The sequence below is a fragment of the Zonotrichia leucophrys genome, chromosome 15 (genome assembly GCF_028769735.1).
Source record: "Zonotrichia leucophrys gambelii isolate GWCS_2022_RI chromosome 15, RI_Zleu_2.0, whole genome shotgun sequence".
NCBI lineage: Eukaryota > Metazoa > Chordata > Aves > Passeriformes > Passerellidae > Zonotrichia > Zonotrichia leucophrys.
Genome location: NC_088185.1, coordinates 12,327,838 through 12,353,564, shown reverse-complemented (window position 1 = coordinate 12,353,564; position 25,727 = coordinate 12,327,838). Strand labels below are relative to the sequence as shown.

Below are 25,727 nucleotides of genomic sequence, written 5' to 3'. Positions count from 1 at the left end.
GGGAAGTTGGAGGCGGCCCAGAAAGGGCCGGGACGGGGGCGGCGGCGGCGGCGGGCGGGGACGGGAGCGGCAGCGGGGGGGACACGGACATGGCCCGGGGGGGGACGGGGACACGGCCTGAGGGGGGACACGGACACGGGCGGGGGGGGAGCAGCACAGACAAACACGGGGGGGGGCACGGGCGTGATTTGGGGAGCGGCACCACGGGAGGGGCACAGAGGGGGTGACACATAGCGACACTCGGTGACATTCCCCCACCCCCGCCCGGGTGTGGCTCCCCGCTCCCATTGATCTGCCTCCTCCTCCTCCCCCCGCCTCCCTCCCTGCCCGGAACCCACACCCGCTGGGGAAACTGAGGCACAGCGGGATGCACCGGGGGCTCCGGCCCTCCCCTCCATCCCCTCCTACCCCGGCCCGGGCCCGGGGGCCGCGCCCCCCCGGGTGCTCTCAAGAAAGGCCAGCAATGGTGCGGTTACAAACAGCGGGAATTTTATTTAAAAAAACAACCGTCACAACCGTTCACAGCGTTACAGGCGGGGAGGGGGCGGGGGCGCGTTAAACAACCGGTTTTATTTTGGGGGAGGGGGGGAAGAAAGAATTCGTCACGCTACCGTTGAACTTGGTTTTAATGTTTCTCCACAAACGGTGAAAAATACTAAAGTACAGACAAGGAGGACTCATAATGTTGTGGCCAACATTATAAATATGGAATTATAAATTTAAAACATTTTTTTTTTCTGGTTTAAAAAATAAATCTGGTAGTAAATGCGGCTCTGGGGGGACGGCGTTAGTAGGGCCGGTCTCGGCGATCCTGGCGGTGTTCGCCCCTGTGGGCAGGAGGGAAAAGGGTCACTCGTGGGGTCCAGGAGCCCTCCCCGGGTTGGGGAGGGCCCTTAACCCCTCACCCAGGCACCCTGCCACCCATTCTCCCACCCCTTGCCCCTCCACCCATTTGTCCCACCCCAGCCGCTCCCACCTTGTCACCATCAGGGTCTCCCCCTCCCCAGTGTCCCCTGGTCCCGCCCTCCATCCATACTTGTCCATCTTTCCCGGCCCTCCGCGCCGTCCTCGGCCTCCTCCTCCCATCTGCTCCATGAGGGGTCCGGGGGGTCCCCCGGGGCCGCCTCCTCCTCCTCCTCTCCGGCCGCCTCCTCCGTAGCCGCCTCGGTCCATGCCGCGGCCTCCTCGGAATCCGCCTCGCTCTCCGCCGCGGCCGCCTCGGAACATCCCTCCGGGCCCGCCCCGCTCCATGAGGCCCCCGCCGCGCCCGCCCCGCATCCCGCCGGGGCCGCCTCGGCCGCGGTCACCGCCTGCGGAGGAGCAGAGAGCGGGAGTGAGCCCAGGGCGCACAGCCCGACCCTGCTCCCCATCCAGCACGGCCAGCTCGGGCAGGAGCAGCAGGAGAAGGGCTGGGAGCTGCTGGGCACCCGAGGGGATTTGGGGTTCATTAAGGTTTAAGCTGTGCTCTGCTGACAGCCCCCCAAATCCAGGAAGCACAGGAGAAATCCCAGTCTCCATGTCATGGCTCACGGAGGGATGAAGGCCTGGCAGCTCCTGGAGCTGGCCCAGCTATTCCCCAAGGAGCCTGAGGCCAGGCCTGGGGTGTCCTGCTGGGAACTGGGGCTGTGAACCCCCCAAACGTACCTGGAGGAGGGAAGGGGGGTGGGAGGAACCCCTCCGGTTTGGGCGCCTTGCACTGGTTGCACTCTGTTCTCCAGGCAAAGTTCTGGTTTCCACAGCCCCTGGGTACAAATTCCAGTTAGGCCAGAGCGGGACAGCATTCCAGCTGGGGTGACATTGGGAAGCACGAGCAGGAGAGGGGACACAAGGGCAGGACGTGGGGCACAGCTCCCACCGTGGGGAGGGGGTCTGGCTGCCCACAGGAGCCGTGGGTCACCCACAGCCCCCAGGAGTGACCCCGTCCCTCCATCTGTGCCAGCTGGAAGCTGCATCCTGGCAAGGCCCAGCCAGTGATTTTGGGATGATTCTGCCCTGGCCAGGTGCAGGAGGGCACAGGGGTGGGGGGGGCACTCACGGGTTGGGGCATTGCCCACAGGGGTGGGTGTGGGGGCACTGCCCACGGGGGTGTGGGGGCACTGCCCACAGGGGTGTGGGGGGCATTGCCCACAGGGGTGGGTGTGGGGGCACTGCCCACAGGGGTGTGGGGGCACTGCCCACAGGGGTGTGGGTACTCACGGGTTGGGGCATTGCCCACAGGGGTGTGGGGGCACTGCCCACAGGGGTGTGGGGGCACTGCCCACAGGGGTGTGGGTACTCACGGGTTGGGGCACTGCCCACAGGGGTGTGGGGGACACTGCCCACAGGGGTGTGGGGGCACTGCCCACAGGGGTGTGGGGCACTGCCCACAGGGGTGTGGGGGGCACTGCCCACAGGGGTGTGGGTACTCACGGGTTGGGGCACTGCCCACAGGGGTGTGGGGGCACTGCCCACAGGGGTGCGGGTACTCACGGGTTGGGGCACTGCCAGTCCCCGGCGCGGTGCTGGACGCTCCCTCCGGACGGGTTTCCCCGCGATCCCCGCGGTCCTCTCGAGGAGAAGCCACCCCTGTCTCCACCTCTGCCCCCCATCCTGCCCATGGGGCCGCTGGGCCCGCTGGGACCCCCAGGGCCACCGGGGCCCCCTGGACCTGCGGGAAGGAGCCCTGTTAGCGCAGGGAGCCCCGGGAAGGGCGGGCAGGGCTCTGGGGGCTGCACGGTACCTCCACGGAGGGGTGGGGGCATCCCCCGCTGCTCCCGCGGGGGCATCCCGCCCCTCAGGCTGTTCATCGGGCCCTTCTTCCGCGCCAGGGACACCTTCAGCTTGCTGCCCTGGAAATCCTTCCCTGCCAGGGACACAACGGCAGCAGCATGGGTGAATCCTGGTTCACACACCTGCACCCAGGTGCTCCCCACACTTGGGGGAGATTCTGGAATTCCACCCCAGAACGCCCCCAGCACTCACCATCGAACCATTCCACGGCAGTTTTGGCAGTGGACGGGTCATCGTAGGACACGGTGGCATCGCCCTTGGGCTTGCCTGTTTCCTTGTCGATGTACAGGTTTATCATGGGCTGCCCCGTCCTCTTGTTCATCTAAGGGACAGTGCAACGTCACCCCAGGCCTGTCCCCCACAGCCCAGCTGGGATTCACTGTTCCACTCTGTCCCTCATTCCAGGGACTCCAGGACAGAAGAAAGGGGCCCCAGGCCTACCATGGATGACAGCAACTGCCCCAAAAAATGAAGGGACAGGCCCTAAACAGCCCTGCCAGGCCTTTCCCAGAGCCTGGACATGAGGGGCCAGAAGGATGTGAGCCAGGGGCAGGGAGGAGGAGGAGGAAGAGGAGGAGGTGGGTGACCCTTTTCTCTCTGCCAGCACGGGGTCACTGGCGTCCCCTCACCTTGACAACACCGCACTGTTTGAAGAAATCTGCCAGATCCTCCAGGGTCACATTATCATTGAGTCCCTGCACATAGACTGCAGTGCTGTCCGAGTCCTCCTCCGGGTCCATAGGGGGGCCTAGGAGACAATTCCCGGGGTCAGAGGAAGGGCAGGGATACCCCAGGGCCGAGCTCTTTCCATCCCCTCATCCCCTCCAGGGCTGCAGCTTTGCTCTCTGAGTGACAGGAAACCCCAGGCCCGGGGGAGGGCACTGTCCCCACCTCACCTCCCACAGAGCCCACGCCCACCCACGCGGGCAGAACCCCCGGGTTATTTCAGGACACATCCCAGAGGAGAGATGAGGAAGACCTTGGTGCCCCCTGGGCTCCCACACAAGGACATCCACCCCCCTTTTCCGATGCTGGAAGGCTGACGCACAACTTCCAGACACGCCTGTGGGACAGGAAGGGACAAGCCAAGGACGAGGCTCTGGGGGTGCTGCAGGCTCCCTGCAAGAGCTCCAGAGCAGCCCCCAACCCCTGAATGCCTGCAGAGAAGGGGGAGCAGCTCCCAACCACATCTGGTGGTTTTCCAGCTGTTTGGGAATGAAGAAACGATGGAAGAGCCAGAAAGGCTGGAAGAGGCGGGGAGGTGACACTGCAGAGGACACAAACGTCGGTTCCACAACCTCGGGAGGGAATTTGGTGGGAATTACCTAAATCCAGCTCGGGTCCTTCCTCCATGTGTCCTGCCAGGCGGGAGAGAAGCACAGGGAAGGGTGTTAGTGGGGGCCCTGCGGGCTGGAGAACCGACACACACAACACTAGCTACGACCTGCGCCGCACAAGAGCAGCACTGCACCTTACTGGGCCATCAGGTGGCTCTTTTAGCACTTCTTCCAACCAAAAACCACTATTACACTGGTTTTAAGCATTTCTTCCAACCAATAACCACTATTACACTGATTTTTTTAGCAGCTTTCAAACCGTTAACCACTATTACACTGATTTCTTTTTTTTTTTAGCAGGTTTCAAACCGTTAACCACTATTAACACTGATTTTTTAAAAGGTTTTACCAAGCCAATCAGTTTTTAAGTTCATTAATAAAAGTTACTTAATATATCTATATATATTAAAAAAAAAAAAAAAGATTTATTACATCCAAACCATTTCTTTTCCCCAAAATTACAGGAGTGGTTGCTCAACTCTTCCACTGTGTCCGCATACCCCTGGGCATCGCCGGCAGTACCCATTACAGTCTGGTTGCATATTGTCATTTTTTAAACCACTTTAACGAATAAAAAAATTACACTTTGTGCTAAAAAAAAAAAAACTTGACTGCAATTTTTTTTTTTTTTTTTTTTTTTTAACACTATCCATTGTAATGCTCAAAAACTTACCACCAGGCTTATTGAAGCCACCTCGCTCTCCAGCGCTGCTGGGGGGATAAACGAAGAAATGAAGGCCTTTCCCTTTACAAAGCCAGCACCGCTCTGAGCCTCTGCGGCTCACAGGGGAGAAGGGCACTGGCTAAACATCTCCAAACATCTCTCTGTCTCTCTCTCATCTCGGCACTAGGCCTTTCTTCAGGGCAGCTCGCTCAAATTTTCTTTACATATAAAGCAACCTTGGTGTGGTTTGAGGCACCGCTTTGCTGTCGGTGCCCTGCCGTTGTTACTCGGGTATCATCAGTGCAATACTTGGCTGAGAAACGGGGGTTGTTTGTAATCAAAATGGGTTGTATTTTTGGTGGTGTTGTTTTGAAGAGCAATTTGGGGGTGTTTCAGTGGTCAACTCCCTCCCCTCGGTGTGTCCACCAAGGTGCACCCTCAGCCTGCGGCAGCGCGGGCCCGCGGGTCCCTGACATTTAACAGTGCAAAAGGAGACAAACCACACGCGAGACCTACAACACAGTTCAGCTGACATCGCCCCTGAAACCCTCAAAATAAAGCCATACATTCAGGTCACTACTGAATTTAACAACTCTCTGGAGGGAGAACTTACAGAGTACAGCGGGGGCTCCAAGGCCTGGGGTGCAGCTTTGTGGACACACTCACTTTTGGGCGGGTGCCAATGCAAACAGGGCCGCAGCTTTCACCAAAAGCTTTGGCTGAAGCATTCACAGCTAAAACTGCTTTGGAGCGTGGTGGTGAAGTAGGAAAATGCCACCTTTAGAAAGGATTTGGGCTGCTTCTTGCTCTTTTTTTGGGTGAGCCAGCAAGCTGTTTGGAAGGAGCCGAGCGGAGGAGGGAGAGCACCGTGAATTTTTCTAGCAAGTATTGCACCTCTAATACTGGGAAAAAAAAAAGTCAATACAGAATTTCGAGCTGTTGCATGCAGCTTTGCCTCCTCTCGTTAAAGTACACACCATTTACGTAACGTCTCTCTTTTTAAACATAAGATTTTTACACTTTTTTTTTTTTTTCTTTAACGTTACACAATTCTAAAGTAGTAGTATACCCTCCTCTGGTTTTATTACCAAACAACAAGTATGCAGTTACCAAAGTTACAGAAGGATTCCGTTTATACAATCAATACATTGGGTTAAAAATATTCTATGTATATTTTTCCTCTCCATATGGACACCGTGTCTAGTCCCACTTTTCATTATGCTGCCGGCTGAGTACTGAGTACGGGTACTTTTTAAGTATTGAGGTGTTTACAAGGCTCTCACTTTGTAACCTGTAGCATATAAATGCGACAAAGCATGTTAAAAAGTTTTCCATTTTCATAAAAATATCAAATCATCGAGGCAATGAAAAAGGGCATGTTAATAACATCGAGCTCCTTACCTGCTGGAGACACTGAAATCCATCACCACAGCATGCTAAGGTGGGCCGAGTTCCCCTACCTGCCCTGGGTGTCCCCTGAAGCCACCTGTTCTATGGACATCACAAACTCTACGTCCATAAGGCTGGGGCAGGGGGGGACCCTTTGTAAGGGTCTGGCCAGGTGGGAAATCACTCAGGAGGCAAATTTGAGCTGGGATTAAGGTGTGAGATCAGAGACAGGTGACAAATCTTTGGCAATGAGAAGCTTGGAAGGGGCTAGAAATTTGAAGATGTGATGATAGACATTTCAGGTGTCTACATCTACTTTCATTGTTAAGAGATCAATACAGCACGGCTGAAATCTTTATGCAGATCCCTGGAACTCTGTTCCACCCGTGCCAATTGCAAGCTGGATGTGTTCCCACACAAACCAGCCCTTTCCATTCTTTCTTGGATTTCTCTGATAAAGATTTCATGCCACGTCAATGGGCAGCAACAGAGCTGTGCAGAACGGGGCCACCCACTGCCAAACTGGGGCTGTGCCACATGGAAAGAAGCGGCCTCTGGAGGGCAGCTGCCATCACAGCCCCCCTGCCAGCACCAGGGTGGGCACAGCGTGTCCTGTGCCACACCTGGGCACACTCTGCATAGCTCTGAGCACCACGGTGAGGGCCTGGAACACACACAAAGCTGTGAATTCTCTCCTGGAGGAGCCCTCGGGATTGGTTCTCCTCCCTCGCCTCCATCACAACGACCTCCACGCATGGGGACACACCTGAAGGCACAGGTGCCACCAAACCAGGTTGTGCCATCAGGTGAAATGGCCAAACTGGTTCAGAGCACCTGAATGCTCTGAGGGGGAGCAGGCCTGGGAGCCAAAGCACTTCCTTCTCTCTGTCCTCGGGCTCCTTCTCCACGCGGCACTCCGAGCTCGCAGGCTCTGCAGGAGGAGGCTGACCCGAGGCTCCTGCCCTGCCAAAATCCCCGCTCCTGAGGCCCCGGGAGCACCCCCTGGAGCTGCTGCGAGGTTTGTGTGTGTTCCACCCAGAGTTACTGTTAAACCCCACAGAGGATTCCACCTCTGGGCGACCATGAAGGGAGCTGAAAGTGCCAGGGCCAGCATCACCCCCAGTTTCCCCCTCCCTGGGGGCCCAACCAGCTGCAGGACAAACCAACCATCCTGCTCCTATTTCCCTTAGGATAATGTTTCCATGGATGACAAGCAATGCTGCTACACACACACATGTCCTCCATGGAAACACAGCTGGGTACGTCAACCTTTCAGTCCCTTCTTTTTGAGTTTCAAATCCTATGGGTAAACCAGAATTAGAGAAAAGGAGAAAAGCTTTGCTCTTACCCCATTCCACCGCGTCCTCCTCCCCGCCCACCTCTGCTCATGCCTCCTCCTCGCTCATATCCCCCTCGTCCCCTGCCCCGGCTCTCGGGGCCGCTCAGGTTCCGGCTCTCCCCGGGGCCGGAGAAGCCTCCGGATTCCTGCCCGTACATGTTCATGCTGCTGGGATGGTCCTGGCGGAACGAGCCTGGGGAAGGGGGCAAACAGGTCAGGGAGAGGCAACCCCTTCACCTGCCCTCAGCTCCAGCCAAACTGGAGCTGTTCAGTTTGGGAAAATCCCCCTGAGGGTGTTGATTTCAGCTGTTCCCCCAGCCAAGGCCATCACTGCGCCGTGTCCCCAAGTGCCACATCCACAGGGCTGTTAAATCCCTCCAGGGATGGGATCCACTGCCCAGGGCCTGACCAACATGAAGAAATGTTCCAAATATCCACCCTGGCCCAGCCTGAGGCGGTTCCCTCTCATCCTGTCCCCATTCCCTGGGAGCAAAGCCTGACCCAACCACTCCTAACCCTGCCTGCTCTGTGCAGAGGCACAAGGTCCCCCCTGAGCCTCCTTTTCTCCAGCTGAGCCCCCTCACCTCCCCACAAACACCAATGTCCCAGTCTGAGGCCGTTCCCTCTCATCCTGTCCCTGTTCCCTGGGAGCAGAGCCTGACCCAACCACTCCTGCCCCTTCCTGCCCTGAGCAGAGCCACGAGGTCTCCCTGAGCCTCCTTTTCTCCAGGCTGAGCCCCCTCAACTCCCCACAAACATTTGGTGCCTCTGTGCTTCTTTTCCCCTGAGGTGAGGAACCTTCCTTTTCCCCACCCCAACCCACCACTGCCTCCAGAGATGCCATTTTTCACCAACAAAGGCCAAACTCCAGCTCCAACCCCCTCTCCCTTCAAGCCAGCTCTGAGTTTTGGATCCAAACTAAGGCCAGGGCTGCCACTCACTCTGCTGGCCGTAGCTGCTGCTCTGCTGGCTGTACTGGCTGGGGGCCTGGCTGTAGGATCCAGTGGGAGGTGGGTAACTGGTGGGAGGTGGCTGCTGGCCATAGCTGCTCTGCTGCCCATAACTGGTCTGCTGGCCATAGGAGCTCTGCTGCCCGTAGCTGCTCTGCTGGGAGTAAGTGCTCTGATCGTAACTGCTTGGCTGTGTGGAGGAATAGCTGCAAGAGAAAAACGTTGGGAAAGGTGGGATGGTGAGGCAATTCCCTGGCAGAGCACATGGAATGGCTCATGCTGGAAGAAAATGCAATTAGAGGCTGTATTTAGTGCTGTAAATCACTTTAAAAGCTGAAGTCATCCTATGGAGGCCAGTCTAAAGGGCTGTGAAAACAAAAACCATGTGGCCAATCCCAGTTTATTCACATCTCTAGGAAAAGGAACAAGAGCCAGGGCAAAACTCAGTGGAAATGGAGGTAACAGGCCCTGGATAAAAGAAGCTCCTCGCATGCAGCTGGGGCTTTGAGAATTTCAAAGTGTATGTTTTAGATGTCACATTAAAGACACATGAAGGTAGAAAGGGAGCTCCTGGGCTAAGCTGTATGTGGAAGGAGACAGCAAAAGGTCACTCTAGGAAAACTCTTAAAATCCTCATGTACTAAAATAAAATAAAATAAAAGTAGAAAATGCCTTAAACCCATTTGTCATCATTCTCCTTCTCAGATGTGCACTCAGCCACAGCCTCCCCATCCCCACCACAACAACTCCAAGAAGCACAGCTCCTCCTCCCAGGCCACCAAAGCTCCTTTTCCATCAAATCCCCGCAGGAAGGCCCCCAGGCTGAGCAGTGCATTACCTGGTTGGAGGGTAGGAGGGTGGAGCAGTGACAGGCTGCATGGGGTAGCTGGCAGGCACCTGGGGGTAGCTGTAGTTGCTCTGCCCGTAGCCCAGGCTGGGCTGGCTGTAGCCTGTCGTGCTGGACTGAGGCTGGCTGGTCTCTGCTGGTTTGCTGCCATCCTGGGGTCTGGGGAGAAACAGGGAACAGCATTGGTGCCCAGCCCCACAGCTGGCAGCAGCAAAGGGCTCAGAGCCCCCAGCACTGAGGGTTGGGAGCTCGTTTTTGGGGTAGCATTAAAGCTGGCCTTGATTGGTGACAGATAATAAACAGGTGATAAACACAATTTCAGCACTCACTGCCTGGGTGTCTGCACACTCCAGGAAAGGCCCAGGCAGTGCCCTGGACAGAGAGCATGGAACAGCACAGCTCCTGTCCATCCCAAAGGGGCTCAGAGCTGGGCTGTGGGGCTGAGGGAGGGTGTGCAATGGCAGCAAGGCTCTCCTGCAGAGCCCTGGGCAAGCAGGAGCTGAAGCAGGAGCTGAAATGCCCCATTGTGTGGTTCAGAATCCAGCTCAGGCAGATATTGCCTCATACACGTTATCCCCAATGATCCCATGGAAAAGAAAGGATGCTGGGCTTGGGCTGGGTGACCTTTAAAGGTCCCCTCCAACCCAAACCACTCACAATTGTGTGTTTAGATTTAACTCTCAAGGCCTGAAATTTGAGAACCCTTTGCATGTGATTCACACATCCCCTTCTGTTTGCCCCAAAGTTTAAAAGCCATGTGAATGTGGCACTTGGGGAGAGGATTGGTGGTGGCCTCCATGATCTCAGAGGGCTTTTCTAACTCCAAGGATTCTATGAGTCTTTAATTTCTATTTGTTTCTCAGAGTGGAGCTGCTTTTGCTGTAGAAGCTGGGAAAAAATTACACAGTGTCAGGATTCACCCAGCAAATTTACATTCCTTTAAAGTGTAACCTGTCAGAGCTGGGCCAGGCCCTGCCTCTCCTTCCCACAGGGCTTGCTACACACACCAGGTAAGGGAATAAATCAGCTTTTACTCACTCCCAAACAAGTTTCCATTATGTATTCTAAACTTTCCATATCCTCTGAGCAAACAATTGCACTCAATAGCTGACAGGCCGTGCCCAGAGGGGTGAGACTTAAAGAGGAAATGTTTTGCAGCCTGTGCATCCACCCAGCATCCTGCCTGAGCCCGGCACTCAGAGCAGGCAGGACTCAGCTCTGCTGCAGCCTCAGAGCCCAGAGCCTGCTGTGGCTGCCTGGGGCTGATGGGGGAGAAACGGGACGAGGAGGAGGAGGAGAAGGAGGAAGAGAAGGGCAATGAGGAGGAGGGGAAGGAAGAAGAGAAGGAGTGACTAGAGATGAAGAAGAAGGAGAAGAAACAAGAGGAGGAAAAGACAGAAGAAGAAGAGAAGGAGGAGGAAGAGGAGTAATGGGAGATGGAGAAGGAAGAGAAGGAGGAGGAATAGGAGGAACAAGAGGAGGAGAAGAAGGGAGGAGAAAGAGGAGGAGGAAGAGAAGGAGGAGGAGGGGGTGAAGAACAAGAGAAAGAAAAGGAGGAGGAACAAGAGGAAGAGAAGAAGGAGGAAGAAGAGAAGGAGGAGGAGGAAGAAGAGAAGAAGGAAGAAGAAAAGGAAAAGGAGAAGAAGGTGGAAGAAGGAAGAGGAGGATGATGAGGATGGTGATGATGAGGAGGATGATGATGGGGAAGGGGTGGAGAAGAAGGATGATGAGAAGAAGGAGGAAGAAGAGAAGGAAAAGGACGAGGAAGAAAAGACAGAGGAGAAGGAGGAATAGAGGGGAGAAGAAGAAGGAAAAGAAGGAGGAAGGAGGAGCAGAAGGATGATGAGGATGGTGATGATGACGAGGAGGAAGATGAGGAAGGGGTGGAGAAGAAGGATGATGAAAAGAAGGAGGAAGAAGAGAAGGAAAAGGAGGAGGAAGAAAAGGCAGAGGAGAAGGAGGAAGAGACAGAAGAAGAGAAGGAAAAGAAGGAGGAAGAAGGAGCAGGAGGAAGAGGAGGATAAGGATGGTGCTGATGAGGAAGATGAAGAAGGGGTGGAGAAGGATGATAAGAACAAGGAAGAGAGAAGGAAAAGGAGGAAGAAAAGACAGAGGAGAGGAGAGGAGAGGAGAGGAGAGGAGAGGAGAGGAGAGGAGAGGAGAGGAGAGGAGAGGAGAGGAGGGGAGAGAGAGAGGAGAGGAGAGGAGAGGAGAGGAGAGGAGAGGAGAGGAGAGGAGAGGAGAGGAGAGGAGAGGAGAGGAGAGGAAGGAAAAGAAGGAGCAGGAGGAAGATGAGGATGGTGACGATGAGGAGGAGGAACATAAGGAGTGGAGAAGGATGATGAGAAGGAGGAGGAAGAAAAGGCGGAGGAGAAGGAGGAAGAGACAGAGGAGAAGGAAAAGAAGGAGAAGTGGGGGAGAGGAGGAGGAGTGGGGGGAGGAAGCTGAGGACGGCGCCATGAGGAGGAAGAGGGAGAGAAGATGAGTGCAGTGCCTGAGGAGGGAAGAAGATGAGTGCAGTGGTGCCATGAGGAGGAGGAGGGGGAGGAAGATGAGGGTGGTGCCATGAGGAGGAGGAGGGGGAGGAAGACGTGGACAGTGCCATGAGGAGGAGGAGGGAGAGGAAGATGAGTGCGGTGCCATGAGGAGGAAGAGGAGGGGGAGGAGGAGTGGTGCCATGAGGAGGAGGGGAGAGATGAGTGAGCGAGAGGAAGATGAGTGAGGGGGAGGAGGAAGAGGAGGGGGAGGAAGATGAGTGCAGCAGTGCCATGATGAGGAGGAGGGGGAGGAAGATGGGTGCGGTGCCATGAGGAGGAAGAGGGAGATGAGGAGGACGAGGGGGAGGAAGATGAGTGCAGCGGTGCCATGAGGAGGAAGATGGGTGCGGTGCCATGAGGAGGAGGGGGAGGATGAGGGCGGTACCTGGCGGGGGCGGCCGGCGCCGGCTGCTGCCCGTAGGCGGGGTAGGCGGGCTGGGTGCCGTAGGCGGCGGGCGCTGCGTACGAGCTCTGGCTGCTGGTGACCGTGGCCGTGTTGGTGTCGTAGGCGGCGCTGCCGTAGCCCTGCACGGGCTGGCTGTAGGCAGGGGGGGCGGTCGGGGCGCTGTAACCTGCAACAAGCACGGCTCAGCCACGGCTCGGCCGGGAGCGGCGCCATCCCAGCGCGGCCCCGCCGATCCCAGCGCGGCCTAAGGCTCATCTCCCTCCGTCCCCCTCACGGGACACCTTCACTGTCCCAGGGGCTCCAAGCCCGGCCCAGCCTGGCCTTGGACACTGCCACAGCTGCTCTGTGTCCCCCCTCAGCTTCCCGGTGTCCCATCTAACCCTCCTCTGTGCCCACACGAACCCTGGATAAGTGCCCCTTATCCTGGCCCTCCACACCCTTCTCCCAAGTCCCTCAAGCTTTCCCAAATATCTCAAGGACTTTCCCCAAATATCTCAGACTCTGCTCCTTGTGGTGCTCCTGGGACTCATCACAGCCACAATTTTACCTCATTCAACCCAAAAATCATCAATGACCCCACCCTGCCCCTCAGAGAACCCCCTCTCCCACCATGGGAAGCCTCAGCCTCTCCAGACGAGTGTCTGAATGTTTAAAACTATTAAGGCAATGTTTAATTCATGTATATTCATGTTTATTTAATGTATGTTTGGGCTGAATATTCAGGAGTTTTAGGAAGCAGATTTTCCTCCCAGTGATTCCTTGGGTGTTGTGTCCTGCACATTCCTGGGAGAGACATCAGAAACATTTTGTAGTTGGAATTAAACACTCCCCAAAGCAAGGCAATTCCAGGACAGACAGACAGACAGACACTGGGGTATCACAGCATCCCAAAATCCCAATCCCAGGAGCTTTCTGGAAGCCACCCCTGGACCAGCACTCAGGATTGTTTACAGCAAGCAGAGCTCAGGCAGGGCAGGCTGAGACATCTCCTCAACAAAGGCAGGGTAACAAACCCCCCTGAGCTCCAAAATAAAATAAATCCAACTGATTTAGCAAGTACAGTCCCATCCTTTTAGCTTTTCTGAAAAATAAAGGCACAAATCCTGGCCTGGGAAGTCTTTCAGAGGCATTTCTGAAGGCCTTATTTGAAATCAGTAAAGCTGGAAACAAAAGAAAAGCACTTTCCATTTGCTTTCACATGAGAAAAAGGTCAAAAGAGACACATCAGGCAGCTCCTGATGTTTTATGTACCTTCCCTTTTCTCAGAATTTCACTTCAGTTTAGAGAAAAAGCTGAGAGCTCACAGAGTTCCTTTTCAACAGTTTTACAATATCCAAGATCCCCAAACAGCTCCTGTATAATTTAGTGGCATTTGCCTTGTCTCAAAGGTGAACTGGCATTAACACACTGGGTTTGTGCTCCTAACAAAAAAAAATTTAAAAACTAGCAAGTTTAAATTGAAAAAGTTTAAATTTAAACTAGCAAGTTTAAATTTTACATTTAAAAAACTTAAAAACTAGCAAGTTTTCATATTAAGAGTATGAGACTTGGATGGAAAAACAGCAATAAAAATGTTGTTAAACATTAAAAAATGGCTGGGGTCAGTGAAGACAACAGCTTCTCCACCACTTTTGATTTTTAATAAACACGGGAGGCTTGTGATACATTTCCTTTACGCAAATTGGGCTGCAGCATTTCATTCCAGGTGCCTGATTTGCAAAGCAAACAGCATTTGCAGCAGCAGAGCACGGTGTGTGCCCTCCCAGAGCACCATGGCACTGCCACAGCTCCACACCAGGGCGGCAGGAAAGAGGAACACAGGGAATTTATTAAAATTTGCACAGCAAATTTATTAAAAACACCCCCAAAATTCAGCTTTTTGGTGAGCAAATTGATTAAAAACACCCCCAAAATTCAGCTTTTTGCTGACCCTCAGGAGCCTGGGGAACACACAAGGCCAGCCTGCACCTTCCTCTTCCTACCCCTGACCTCCAACCCAACCCCATCCCAGGGCATTCCCAAGCTGGGAATGTAAACTGGATCCCTTGTAGGAATCAAGTTATTTCCAAGTGGGAAATAACCTTAAAAAAATTAAATAACAATAACCTTAAAAACTGACTGGTTTTTAAAAATCAGTTTTTAAGGTTATTATTCCTGTCTGCTGTTCTCTGAAAAATGTTGCTGAAAAGGCTGAAGGGGATGATGCCCAATGGGAGGATTTTTAAAGCCTTGGACAAATCTGAGCAGCCCAAACACTTAAATGTGAGGCAAGACAGCAATTCCACAGGGAGCAGCAATCCCAGGAGTTAAATAAAGCCTTATTTTAACTGGCCAAAGTCTGACCACACACTAAAAAAGGCTAAGTTCAGCCTAAGAAAGGAATTTTGGAAGTTCACAAATCATTTTTTGCTGCCAACTTTTCTCTAGGTAGCCTGAAATGAAAGGAAAAAGCCCTGTACATAACCCCCAGTGCCACTGGCTAATGGATATGGATCTCAGGATCAGCAATTTTCCTGATCCATGTAAAGATGGTAAATATTTTCATTTGGGTTAATATTTTCTCTCCAGCTCCTCCCTGTGATGAATTCCTCAATTCCTGTGCTGGATCTGCACAGGTAGCAGGATAAAAGGGAGGAAAAAAAAAAAAAAAAAAAGTTGAATTTTAAAGCTTCAGCTCTAGATGGAGCATTTCCCTCATGGAACAGTGAACAGCAGGAAGGGTTTGTCCCAAAGGAAAGGCAGTGATTTCCCACCCCACTGGTTTAAATCACAAATCAAACCCAGTTTAGACACTCTGGGAACCCTCAGGAGCTGCTGTTTTGAGGGTGACATTTCTATTATACCACTTTTCTCTCCTCCCCTCCCAGCCAGGAAGATAAAAGTTGACACAGCAGAAAAGCTGGTGAAAGAAAAAGGTGACAGAAGGAATAAAGTGCCTAAATTCCCCTCAAAGGAAGGCTAGGAATTCTCCAGGTGGTGAAGTTTGCAGGATTTGACCTACAGAGAATATCAACTGGAAAAGGCTGCATTTAGAGAGATTCCTTCTTTCCACAGGGATTCCTTTTTTTCCAGAGGGATTCCTTTTTTCCACAGGGATTCCTTCAGGAGCAGAGCTGCCTCCTGCTTGTGTCTATCCCACCAGTGAGGGCTGGAGAAGATGCAGAGCTCACTCTCTCTCCAGCCAGTTTTGGGATATTTTGGGGTTGTTATGGCAGCTGTGTGCTCATTAATTCCAAATGAGAATTTGGAAATTTTTAGAAATTTCAATATCCATACCCCAAATTTCCCAGGTAAAGGGAAGCAGGAGCTGGCTGGTTTAGAGAGCAATTCCCACTTCCAACAGATCCACAGCTGGACAGCAAAATGCTCTTTATTTATTGACTCCTGGAATTCCTGCCAACACCCTGCACTGATTAATGAGGCACAGGTCTGAGGGTGCCCAGTGATCCCTAACCAAATCCTTTTTTCTCCAAGACACCTTTTCCTGCAGCCCCAGGGAGGGAAGGACGGTGCCAACTGGGTGGTGACAAAAAAATCCATCCCTGCCATTCCCACCCATCCTGAGAGGCTGCATCCACACACACCTTGGATTTCCTTGACCTCACCCAAACCCCAGGCTGTTCAGGCAACAAAAACAACAAAATTGCTTTAAGGAACTGCAGAACAAAAAGGTGATGGACAGGAAAACAGGACTGGGCTGCAGCTGTAAGGAGTGCACGTGTCTCAGGGCATGACAGTGTCTGCCCCAGGGGTTTATTGAGCATGAAAGGCAGCAGGGAGGGAGGGAGAGGCTGCAGTCTCCTTTCCACAGCTCTGGCTCCTCAAGGAGAGGCAGGTGGAGGAAGGATAAATCCAGCCTGGCTCCATGCCCAGAGCTGCCACAGCCCTGCTCTGTGGGCTGATAGGATCTTTTGCTTGACCACTTTTCTAAGTTGGTGGTTTTTTTTTTTTTTCATGGATGAAAAGAAAATGAAGCTTTTATTTTTTTGCCTACCAAGAAAACAAAATGTGCAGCTGTGCAGAAAAAAAAAGCCTGATATTATTATTATTGTTATTATTATTATTCTTGCAGCAAATCTCCTCTTAAGGGAGAAGGAAAAACATAAACAGAGCAGTTTCCTGTGACCCCTGTGGGACTGGAATCCACAGGAGTCACAGGGATGTAAATATTTCTAAGAAAGGAATTTTGGAAGTTCACAAATCATTTTTTGCTGCCAACTTTTCTCTAGGTAGCCTTAAATGAAAGGAAAAAGCCCTGCAGATAACCCCCAGTGCCACTGGCTAATGGACATGGATCTCAGGAGCAGGAATTTTCCTGATGCGTGTAAAGATGGTAAATATTTTCATTTGGGTTAATATTTTCTCTCCAGCTCCTCCCTGTGAAGAATTCCTCAATGGCCTCTACAGTCAGATATCCCAGTGTCTGTCTGTCTGTCCTGGAATTGCCTTGCTTTGGGAAGTGTTTAATTCCAACTACAAAATGTTTCTGATGTCTCTCCCAGGAATGTGCAGGACACAACACCCAAGGAATCACTGGGAGGAAAATCTGCTTCCTAAAACTCCTGAATATTCAGCCCAAACATACATTAAATAAACATGAATATACATGAATTAAACATTGCCTTAATAGCTTTAAACATTCAGACACTCAACTGGAGGAAATTCCAGCTCCAGGAACACGTTGGGAGAGTTTATGGAGCATGAAGGAGCAAGAATCTGCTCTGGAAATCCAAAACCACCACGGGGCATGCAAAGGTGGAGGGCAGGATGCTGTTTATCTTTTAGGAAATGGGGTTGGAGTCACATAAAAGGTCTCAGTGGTCAGGATTTGACCCATGGAGATGGCAAAGAGCCCTGCAGCCTTGCCTGGGTCACTGTCACTGCCTGGGGCAGCTCTGGCACTCCAGGGTTTGGCACTGAAACCAAGTGACACCCCCAGGGTTCCACCAAAGGGCACCTCAGGTTCTGACAGGATGAGACAGAACTTTCCATGCAACACTGAGCAGGACAGGCCAACCCCAACCTGGGCTGGCTCCTTCCACTGTGGGAAGCACAAGATGAGGAGGAGAAGGCACAGGATCAGAACAGGCACATGTCACTGCAGTGACAGCACTGGCAGGGAAGGGCTGAGGAGCAGCCAGGGACACTGCTCACTCTGCTCTGGGCACAGCACGTCCTGCTGGGTCCCACAGCACCCAAACCCTGCCCTGAAAACTCAACAGTGCATTTATTCCTGGTTATGCATGGCTGCCACAGCCCTGGGGGTGCCCAAGGGCAGCCTGGGACAGTGGAATGTGTCCCTGCCATGGCAGGGGTGACACCAGATGAGCTTTAAGGTCTCTCCCAGCCAAAACCATTCCATGAAGGACCTGGAGCTGCTGGAGCCAGACCAGAGGAGGCCATGGAGGGCTGGAGCCAGGCTGGGAGAGCTGGGGGTGCTCACCTGGAGAGGAGAAGGCTCCAGGGAGAGCTCAGAGCCCCTGGCAGGGCCTGAAGGGGCTCCAGGAGAGCTGGAGAGGGACTGGGGACAAGGGATGGAGGGACAGGACACAGGGAATGGCTCCCAGTGCCAGAGGGCAGGGCTGGATGGGATATTGGGAATCAGGAATTGTTCCCTGTGAGGAAATGGCTTCCCCCTGCCAAGGGGCAGGGATGGATGGAACATTGGGGAGGGCTGGATGGGATATTGGGCAGGGCTGGATAGGATATTGGGAATTAGGAACTGTTCCCTGGGAGGGAATGGCTTCCCCCTGCCAGAAGGCAGGGCTGGATGGGATATTGGGCAGGGCTGGATGGAATATTGGGCAGGAATTGTTTCCTGGAAGGGAATACCCTCCCACTGCCAGAGGGCAGGAAGGGATGGGATTTTGGGAATTAGGAATTGTTCCCTGGGAGGGAGTGGCTTCCCACTGATAGAGGGAAGGGATGGATGGAATGGTGGGCAGGGATAGAGGGGATATTGGGCAGGAATTGTTACTGGGAGGAAACACCCTCCCACTGCCAGAGGGCAAGGATGGATGGGATACTGGGAATTAGGAATTGTTCCCTGCTGGGAATGGCTTCCCACTGCCAGAAGTGCAGGGCTGGATGGGATACTGGGCAGGGATTGTTCCCTGGCAGAGAATGACTTCCCCCTGCCAGAGGGCAGGAATGGATGGGATTTTGGGAATTAGGAATTGTTCCCTGGGAGGGAGTGGCTTCCCACTGATAGAGGGAAGGGATGGATGGAATGGTGGGCAGGGATAGAGGGGATATTGGGCAGGAATTGTTCCCTGGGAGCGAATACCCTCCCACTGATAGAGGACAGGGCTGGATGGGATTTGGGGCAGGGCTGGATGAGATATTGGGAATTAGGAACTGTTCCCTGGGAAGGAATGCCCTCCCCCTGCCAGAGGACAGGGATGGATGGGATATTGGGCAGGAATTGTTCCCTGGGAGGGAATACCCTCCCACTGCCAGAGGGCAAGGATGGATGGGATACTGGGAATTAGGAATTGTTCCCTGCTGGGAATGGCTTCCCACTGCCAGAAGTGCAGGGCTGGATGGGATACTGGGCAGGGATTGTTCCCTGGCAGAGAATGACTTCCCCCTGCCAGAGGGCAGGAATGGATGGGATATTGGGAATCAGGGATTGTTCCCTGGGAAGGAATGCCCTCCCCCTGCCAGAGGGCAAGGATGGATGGGATATGGGGCAGGGATGGATGGGATATTGGGCAGGGATTGTTCCCTGGCAGAAAATGACTTCCCCCTGCCAGAGGGCAGGAATGGATGGGATTTTGGGAATTAGGAATTGTTCCCTGGGAGGGAATAGCCTCCCACTGATAGAGGGCAGGGCTGGATGGGATATGGGGCAGGGCTGGATGAGATATTGGGAATTAGGAACTGTTCCCTGGGAAGGAATGCCCTCCCCCTGCCAGAGGGCAAGGATGGATGGGATATGGGGCAGGGATGGATGGGATATTGGGCAGGAATTGTTCCCTGGGAAGGAATGCCCTCCCCCTGCCAGAGGGCAGGGATGGATGGGATATTGGGAATCAGGGATTGTTCCCTGGGAGGGAATAGCCTCCCTTTGCCAGAGGGCAGGGCTGGATGGATTTTGGGCAGGACTGCTCCCTGGCAGGGCAGTCACACAGGTTACCCCCAGCTTGGCCGCCACACCCCCAAAGTATCCAAGTTTGCCCAGAGTTTGCTCAGCTGTGGGAGCTGTCCCTGCCCAGGGCCTAGGTGACATTCAGGCCTGTCCCAGGCCCAGCCCAGCAGGGCTCTCACCTGTGGGGGGCTGTCCGTAGGAGGTGGCGTAGGCCGTCTGTCCGTACGCGGCCGTGGTCTGCGGCTGTGTGTAGCTGACGTCGCTGGGCTGCCCGTAGGTGCCGTAGCTCTGCTGCCCGTAGGTCTGCTCCAAAAGGACACACATTCATTCAATCCATGAGCACAAGGCACCCCCAGGAATTGCAGCTGCTGAGCGCTCCCAAAGCCAAGGCTGCTGTGAAAGTTTAGGTGCTGCGGGGAAATTCCGGGTCAGCTCTGCAAGGAGGCTATGGAGTGGTTTTTCCCTGCCAAGACTCAAGGGACAGGCTCTTGACACTGGCACCACACAGCTCTGCTCTGTGGAAAGCAAACAGGAAAGCTCCCAGCTGCTCACAGCTACCACCAGCAGCCACAGGCACCATCCCAGGCTCAGCCTGGAACACGGGAATGGGAGCGCTGCGAGGGCGGGACTGCACCAAGGAAAATCACTCCAGTGTCAAACTGCTCTGGGGCTGCCTAAAAGAAACCTGAGGAAGGTTTCAGTTTAATTATCTGGAGTATTTTTCATGCCCATCAGGCATTAATTTGAAAAATGGGAGCTGGTGCAGGCATGGAAGGATGGGATCCATGGAACACCCAAAGCATCCCAGCGTGCTGCTCCCATTCCGGTGCCTGTGCTCAGTGAGGGATCAGCTCTCACCTCACCCATTCCCTGATTTTGTTTCCAAATCCAGCTTGAGAATCACCGAGGAAAGGAGAGGAGCAGCTGTGCCCAGCAGTGCCACCAGCTGCCCAAGCCATGCCCTACCAGCTCATGCTGCAGGCACCAGCAAGCTTCCGACAGCTCCTGGCTTAGGATAAAACTCTGGATAAAACTCGAGGAGTGACATGGAGACAGCTTTAACCTCCACATTCTGAAAGAATTCACATTTCTCTGGACTTTTTTGGGGATATTCAGCCTCCCTGAACTCAGGTCTGAACCAGGAGCAGGAAAGCTTTGAGAATGTCAACACATCCCTGGCCCTGAAGTTCCCTCCACCAAGGACAGGGAACGCTGCAAACTTCCCATGGACACGTGCCTACAGCTCAGATTAGCTGGTTAGGGGTTTAATTAGCTGGTTAGGTGTTCAATTAGCTGGTTAGGTGTTTAATTAGCTGGTTTTAGTTGCTGAGGCCTCCTGTTCCTACTCTTATCCTGCTCCCACATTTCACCTCACCTACAACTGGGAGCAGCTCTTCCAGTTGTGGTCTCCAAAGACTTTTATTTCAATAAATCACCATCACCTTCCTCCTCTCAGCCCACACTGAGCCTGTCTTCCTCCTCTTGGGAAGGAAAATTAAGCCTACAGCACTTTGTGAGGACAAGAATTTACCTTTGGAAACATACTTGGAGTTTGCAGACAAATGTGGTTGTAGTAACTTGGATTCTAAAGGTTAAAAATAAGCATGAAGTTAATCTCTTAAAGACCATCATTATTTTGCAGTCCAGCCAACTGAGAGTATGAACAATTATAGCAATAAAAACTCCAGGAAAAAGCAGATTCCCTCCTCCTCCTTTGTCCAATTCTGCCATTTCCCAACAGGCAATTCCCCTCCCTTTTTTCCCAATATTTTTTTTTCTCTCCTACACCTCTGATTACAACACCCACCAAAAATTTGGCTTTTCTGGGATCAGGATTGAATCAATTACCAAAAAACCAAAATGGGATTGTTGAGGTTATTTCCACTTTTATAAAGCACTTTGGGCTGGGGGAGAATCTCCAAGACAATTTTTAACCACAGATTTTGATGCTGCTGCTTGGAATTTCCAGTTTTCCTGGCAAACAGGTGACTGAGCAGGAATTGCACCCCCTCCCCATGTTTTACCTGGGTGGTCTGTGCATATCCTTGGGCTGGCTGAGGTGCATAGGCGCTGTAGCTGTGGAATGAATGTAAAGACATTTATAATTTTGCCCCAAATCTGCATCACCACACAAATTTTCATGCAGCCCAATGGTTTCTTGCTGAAATTCTATGGAAATACAAAGCTCCAGGTTTCCCAAACATACCTGAGTTAAGCCCAAACCATAATTATTATTTAGTTTTATTACATCTCTTTAAAACAGGGAGGATAAGCTACTTACCCCTGCTGAGCTGCAGCTTGGCTATAGGTACTGTAATCTAAAAGAAAAAGAGAAGAAAAAAAGAATAAAAACGTTGATAAAAGCTTAATAAAATTAAAGAATCCAAGAGCACAGCAGCTGGAATTTCCTCCTGCAGCTTGCTATAAACCACTGGAATTCCAGTTTCCCAAGGGTGGAAGGTAAATGCACATTTTCAGTCCTCCTTTTTGAGGGGAACAAAACCTCCCTTCCCCTCATTGTTCCTGCTGTTTGCAGCAGCCACTTTGATCTCAAATGACCCTGGTTCAATTTAACTGCCACCTTGGATGGATCCCAGGGGGGGATTTGGGTTGGAACAAAGGAAAAGCAGGGATTTGTGCCTTACAAACCCACCAGCCTGCTCTGAAAGGGCCGGGAGGTTTCACCACCTTCACTCCTTCCCTTTTCAAGGACACAAATGGATGGCTGGAAAGCCACTTGTCCCCTGGAAAGGCTGGGGATGGGAAGAGGGGAGTGATTCCCTCCCCAGATCCAAAATGCACGGCAGCAAATGGCTGGGAGGAGAACCAAAGCCATGAAAACGCCAGCAGCAAAGCCTGTGCTGAGCTGGTTTGCTGGCAGGGATGGAAAATGAACCCACATGGCAATTAGGAGGCTGAATTTGAAAGGATTGCAGCTCCCAGCTCCCTCACAGGCAGCAACAGCTCCAGCTCCCATCCAGGCTCTGGAGCAGGGATGGATTCACCATTCCCACCAGATCTGGGAGCAGGAATGAGCCCAGAACCTGCTGCTGGAGGAGCTGGGGCAGCGGAGCTGTTCCCACACATCCCTGCATGGGAAGAGCTCCCACTGCTCCCATCACCTTGTCAGAAATCCAAATTTATCCCACAATCATGGAATATCCTGAAATGGGAGAGAGCCACATGGATCAATTCCACTCCTGCACTGGAGAATTTCAGGAAGCAAATCCTGCCTGGCTTTGATGCCATCATCCCACTATTGCCAAGGCCCCAGGAACCCCTTGGAAAACACAATTTCCATCCAGCACAACCTCAGCCTGAGCATCCATCCCCAGCAAACCCTTCCTGCCCAGCCTCCAGGTGTGTTCCCAGCTTCTCCTCCTGCTCCCTGTGCAGGAGCAGAGCCCCTGGATCCCTGCTGGATGCAGGAATGGCCCAGCTGTGATCCCTGCAGGAATTCCTGCCACTTCTTCATCCCTCTGGCCTTGCCCACAACACCTCAAAGGGACAAAGATGACACTGGGAGCTCTCCAAAGCTTTCCCTGCTCCCAGGACACAAGGCACACAAGTTGTTAAACTCCTCTGGCAGCATTCCCACTTCCCTCTCAGGTTGGCACGTGGGATATTGGAGCGTTTTCCTTGTTCAGTTCAGGGTTCTGGGTTTGTTGGGTTTTTTTTACATTCACTTTACACGTGGTTCTGCTAAATCCTGAGTGTTAATTAATGTCTGCTCTCCTTCATCCAGCTTCCCTTTCCAACCACTCCACTCTTTTTCCTGCTCACCCTCCAGCCACCAAAACCTCATTTAATTCTCCATTTTCAGCCCCATTTTGGCCTCCAGCTCCACACAGGGGTACCAATTAACCCCTCTCCTCACAGCCCTATCCCCAGTCCCACCTAAACCCAACATTTCAGCCTCTGCAGGGTTTAATTCCAGGTGTGGAATTTGCAGTTTGCCTGTGGTGATGCCTCTCGTTTAATTTGCTGGGATTTAGAGGAACACAGAACATTAATAAAAAATAATATTATGGTTCATTTAGTTAAACCCATCTCCTGGCTTTTATTTCCAGGGGGAAATTAATCTTCATCCTTTTCTTTCACAAGGCTCAGGAGCACACCAGAGGCTGGAAATAGCAGCTCCCAGGAGGAACAATTCCATGAATTAAGGGAAAACACAGCTGTGGTTTTAACCCCCGTCCTGACAATTCCACTGGCAGATGTTCCTTTACTGACTTTTCTTTTTCAAGCTCCCCAAGGTGCTGCTGGGGATACTCCCTCACACTCCATGGCCTGGGAGATTTTCCTTGCTGGAAAAAAAAAAGGAAAATCCTCCTTCTTTAAGGAGAATCAGATGTTGGGATTTAAAGCACTTTAAAGGTGGACTGAGCAAGGGAGTCTCAGTTTCCAAATATTTATATCCAGCTGGAGCCCTCGTGGAAAAACTTTTCATTCAGATAAATTTGGAGCCATGGAGATGATGGAAGACCTCACTTCTCTAAGGGGAAAAGATGGGAAAGGAGGACTCCAGGGAGAGCTCAGAGCCCCTTTCAGTGCTTAAAGGAGCTCCAGGAGAGCTGGAGAGGGACAAGGGATGGAGGGACAGGACACAGGGAATGGCTCCCGGTGCCAGAGGGCAGGGATGGATGGGATATTGGGGAGGAATTCCCGGCTGGGAGCACTGGAATGGAGATCCCAGAGGATGCTCCACGCCTGGCAGTGCCCAGGGCCGGGCTGGGAGCTCGCTGGGGCAGCGGGAGGTGTCCCCGCCATGGGATGAGCGCTCAGCTCCTTCCCACCCAAAGCGCTCCCGGATCCCAAATCCGCTCCCAAACCCGCCCGAGGGCGCGGAGAGAGCCCTGGCCCCGGGCAGCGCGGAGCTCCGGCAATCCCGCGGGGCCGCAGCTCCGAGAGGCCGCAGTTGATCCCCGGGACGCTGAGGGGAAACTCCCGCGGCCCCGGGGCGGCCCCGGCGGGCGGCGCGGGGGGACGCGGCCGAGACGGGCCCTGCACGGCCCGACCCCAGTGGCCCCCGGGCAAGGCGCTACGAGCCCGCGGCGCCGCCCCAGCGCTCCTCTGGCCACTCCGTGCTGGGAACGGTGGCGCTGCCGCGGGTCCGGTCCCGTCCCGTCTCGCCCCCCGCCCCGGGCCCGGCCCGCCCCGGCCCCGCTCACCCGTCGACGCCATTTTCTCGCCTTCCTCCTCCGCGCTGCCCGCCCGGCCCCGCCCCGCGCCGCGCATGCGCCGCCCGGCCCCGCCGCGAGCACCACCCCGCGGCCGGGGGGGACCGGCGGCAGAACGCGCTCCGGGAGCTCGGCCCGCCCCGCTCCGCGGCCCGCTCGCCGGTTCTGCCGGCTGCGGAGAACCGGGACGGCCTCGCGGGCAGCGGCCGCCGCTCCAGAGCTCGGTTCTACCGCATCGCTGGGCGCTTCCCCCCCCGCAGGGTGGCGGGATGGTACGGCCCGCGGCCGTTAGGGACCGTCGCGCAAGAGGCGCTCGGGCCACGAGGCGGAGCGAGGAGCGCGGCGGGGGAGTGACGTCATGGTCGGCGTAGTGATGTCATTGCGGCGTAACGGGCGGCGCGGGGCCGCTGTGACGTCATGCACCGTGCCCGGCGGCACGCGGTGAGCCTGACGGAGGCTCCCGGCACATGAGGTCACTCGGTGTCACCTGCCAGCGGGTGACGCCATGGGCTGTATGTGATGTCACCAGGTGTCACGGGTCACGTGGAAAGAAGCGGCACTGCGGGTGCTGGTTGGGGTCCCTGTGCTGTGCCTGACATTGCACACTGCCCACGTGGTGAGCGTGGTGGAGTGACGTCACTGTGTGACATCATCATGTCCCATGAGGACACAGGAGGGGGGCAGGTACCGCGTGTCCTGCGTGGAACTGGGGGTGTCCCAGGGTGTGGGACACACATGGCCCAGCTGGGTGTCCCATGGGTGCTGTGACACGGGTGAGTGTCCCAGGGGTGACATTGTATGGATTGGTGTCACATCATGGGTGGGTGTCCCATGGCACAGCCACGTGTCCCTTGGGTGTCACTGTCATCTCATCCCATCCCTTGGATCCCATGGATCCCATCCCTTTACATGGATCCCATTCCTTCCCTTCCCATTCTATCCTATCGCATCCCATCCCTTTTCTTCCTCACCCCATCCCATTCCTTCCCATCCATTCTCCTTCCATCCCACCCATCCCTTCCCATTCTATTCTCCTCATCCTTTATCCTATCCCATCCCATGGATCCCATCCCATCCCATCCCATCCCATCCCATCCCACTCCATCCCACAGGTGCCTGTATCCCCTGGGATGTCCCTGACACACCAAGCCACCCCACAGGACGTGGATTTGGGGACATTTTAATGCCCTGGCGTGTCCCAAAGCAGCAAAGCACGCGG

The 25,727-nt window shown here is 53.9% G+C and overlaps 1 protein-coding gene across 5 annotated transcripts; it reads right to left on the bottom strand.

Annotated features, from left to right (window-relative positions):
- Positions 1–467: 467 nt before the first annotated feature.
- EWSR1 (EWS RNA binding protein 1) lies at positions 468–24,602 on the bottom strand. Of its 5 annotated transcripts, none has more exons than XM_064726784.1 (18): positions 24,500–24,602; positions 21,610–21,646; positions 21,353–21,404; positions 20,860–20,913; positions 19,508–19,631; positions 12,218–12,404; positions 9,287–9,454; positions 8,440–8,654; positions 7,508–7,691; positions 4,780–4,817; positions 4,095–4,127; positions 3,399–3,517; positions 2,962–3,091; positions 2,720–2,842; positions 2,470–2,647; positions 1,645–1,742; positions 1,037–1,310; positions 468–827 (listed from the first exon to the last, which is right to left on the bottom strand). In XM_064726784.1, exons 1-18 carry the CDS (start codon positions 24,564–24,566, stop codon positions 788–790), a joined length of 2,121 nt encoding a protein of 706 aa, XP_064582854.1. In that variant the 5' UTR covers positions 24,567–24,602; the 3' UTR covers positions 468–787. The 5 variants fall into 5 exon arrangements, with proteins under 5 accessions (XP_064582854.1, XP_064582855.1, XP_064582856.1 ...); XM_064726785.1 differs by having other exon boundaries at positions 4,780–4,814; XM_064726786.1 differs by lacking the exon at positions 20,860–20,913.
- Between the last annotated feature and the right edge of the window lie 1,125 nt (positions 24,603–25,727).

Bases quoted from the DNA above. Each gene is read 5' to 3' on its own strand.
- EWSR1 (XM_064726784.1), bottom strand. From the start codon at position 24,566: ATGCGCGGCGCGGGGCGGGGCCGGGCGGGCAGCGCGGAGGAGGAAGGC. The intron at 21,405-21,609 runs GTAAGTAGCTTA...TTCATTCCACAG, and splicing joins CAAGCTGCAGCTCAGCAGGG to CTACAGCGCCTATGCACCTC. The intron at 828-1,036 runs GTATGGATGGAG...TCCTGCCCACAG, and splicing joins GGGCCGGGAAAGATGGACAA to GGGCGAACACCGCCAGGATC.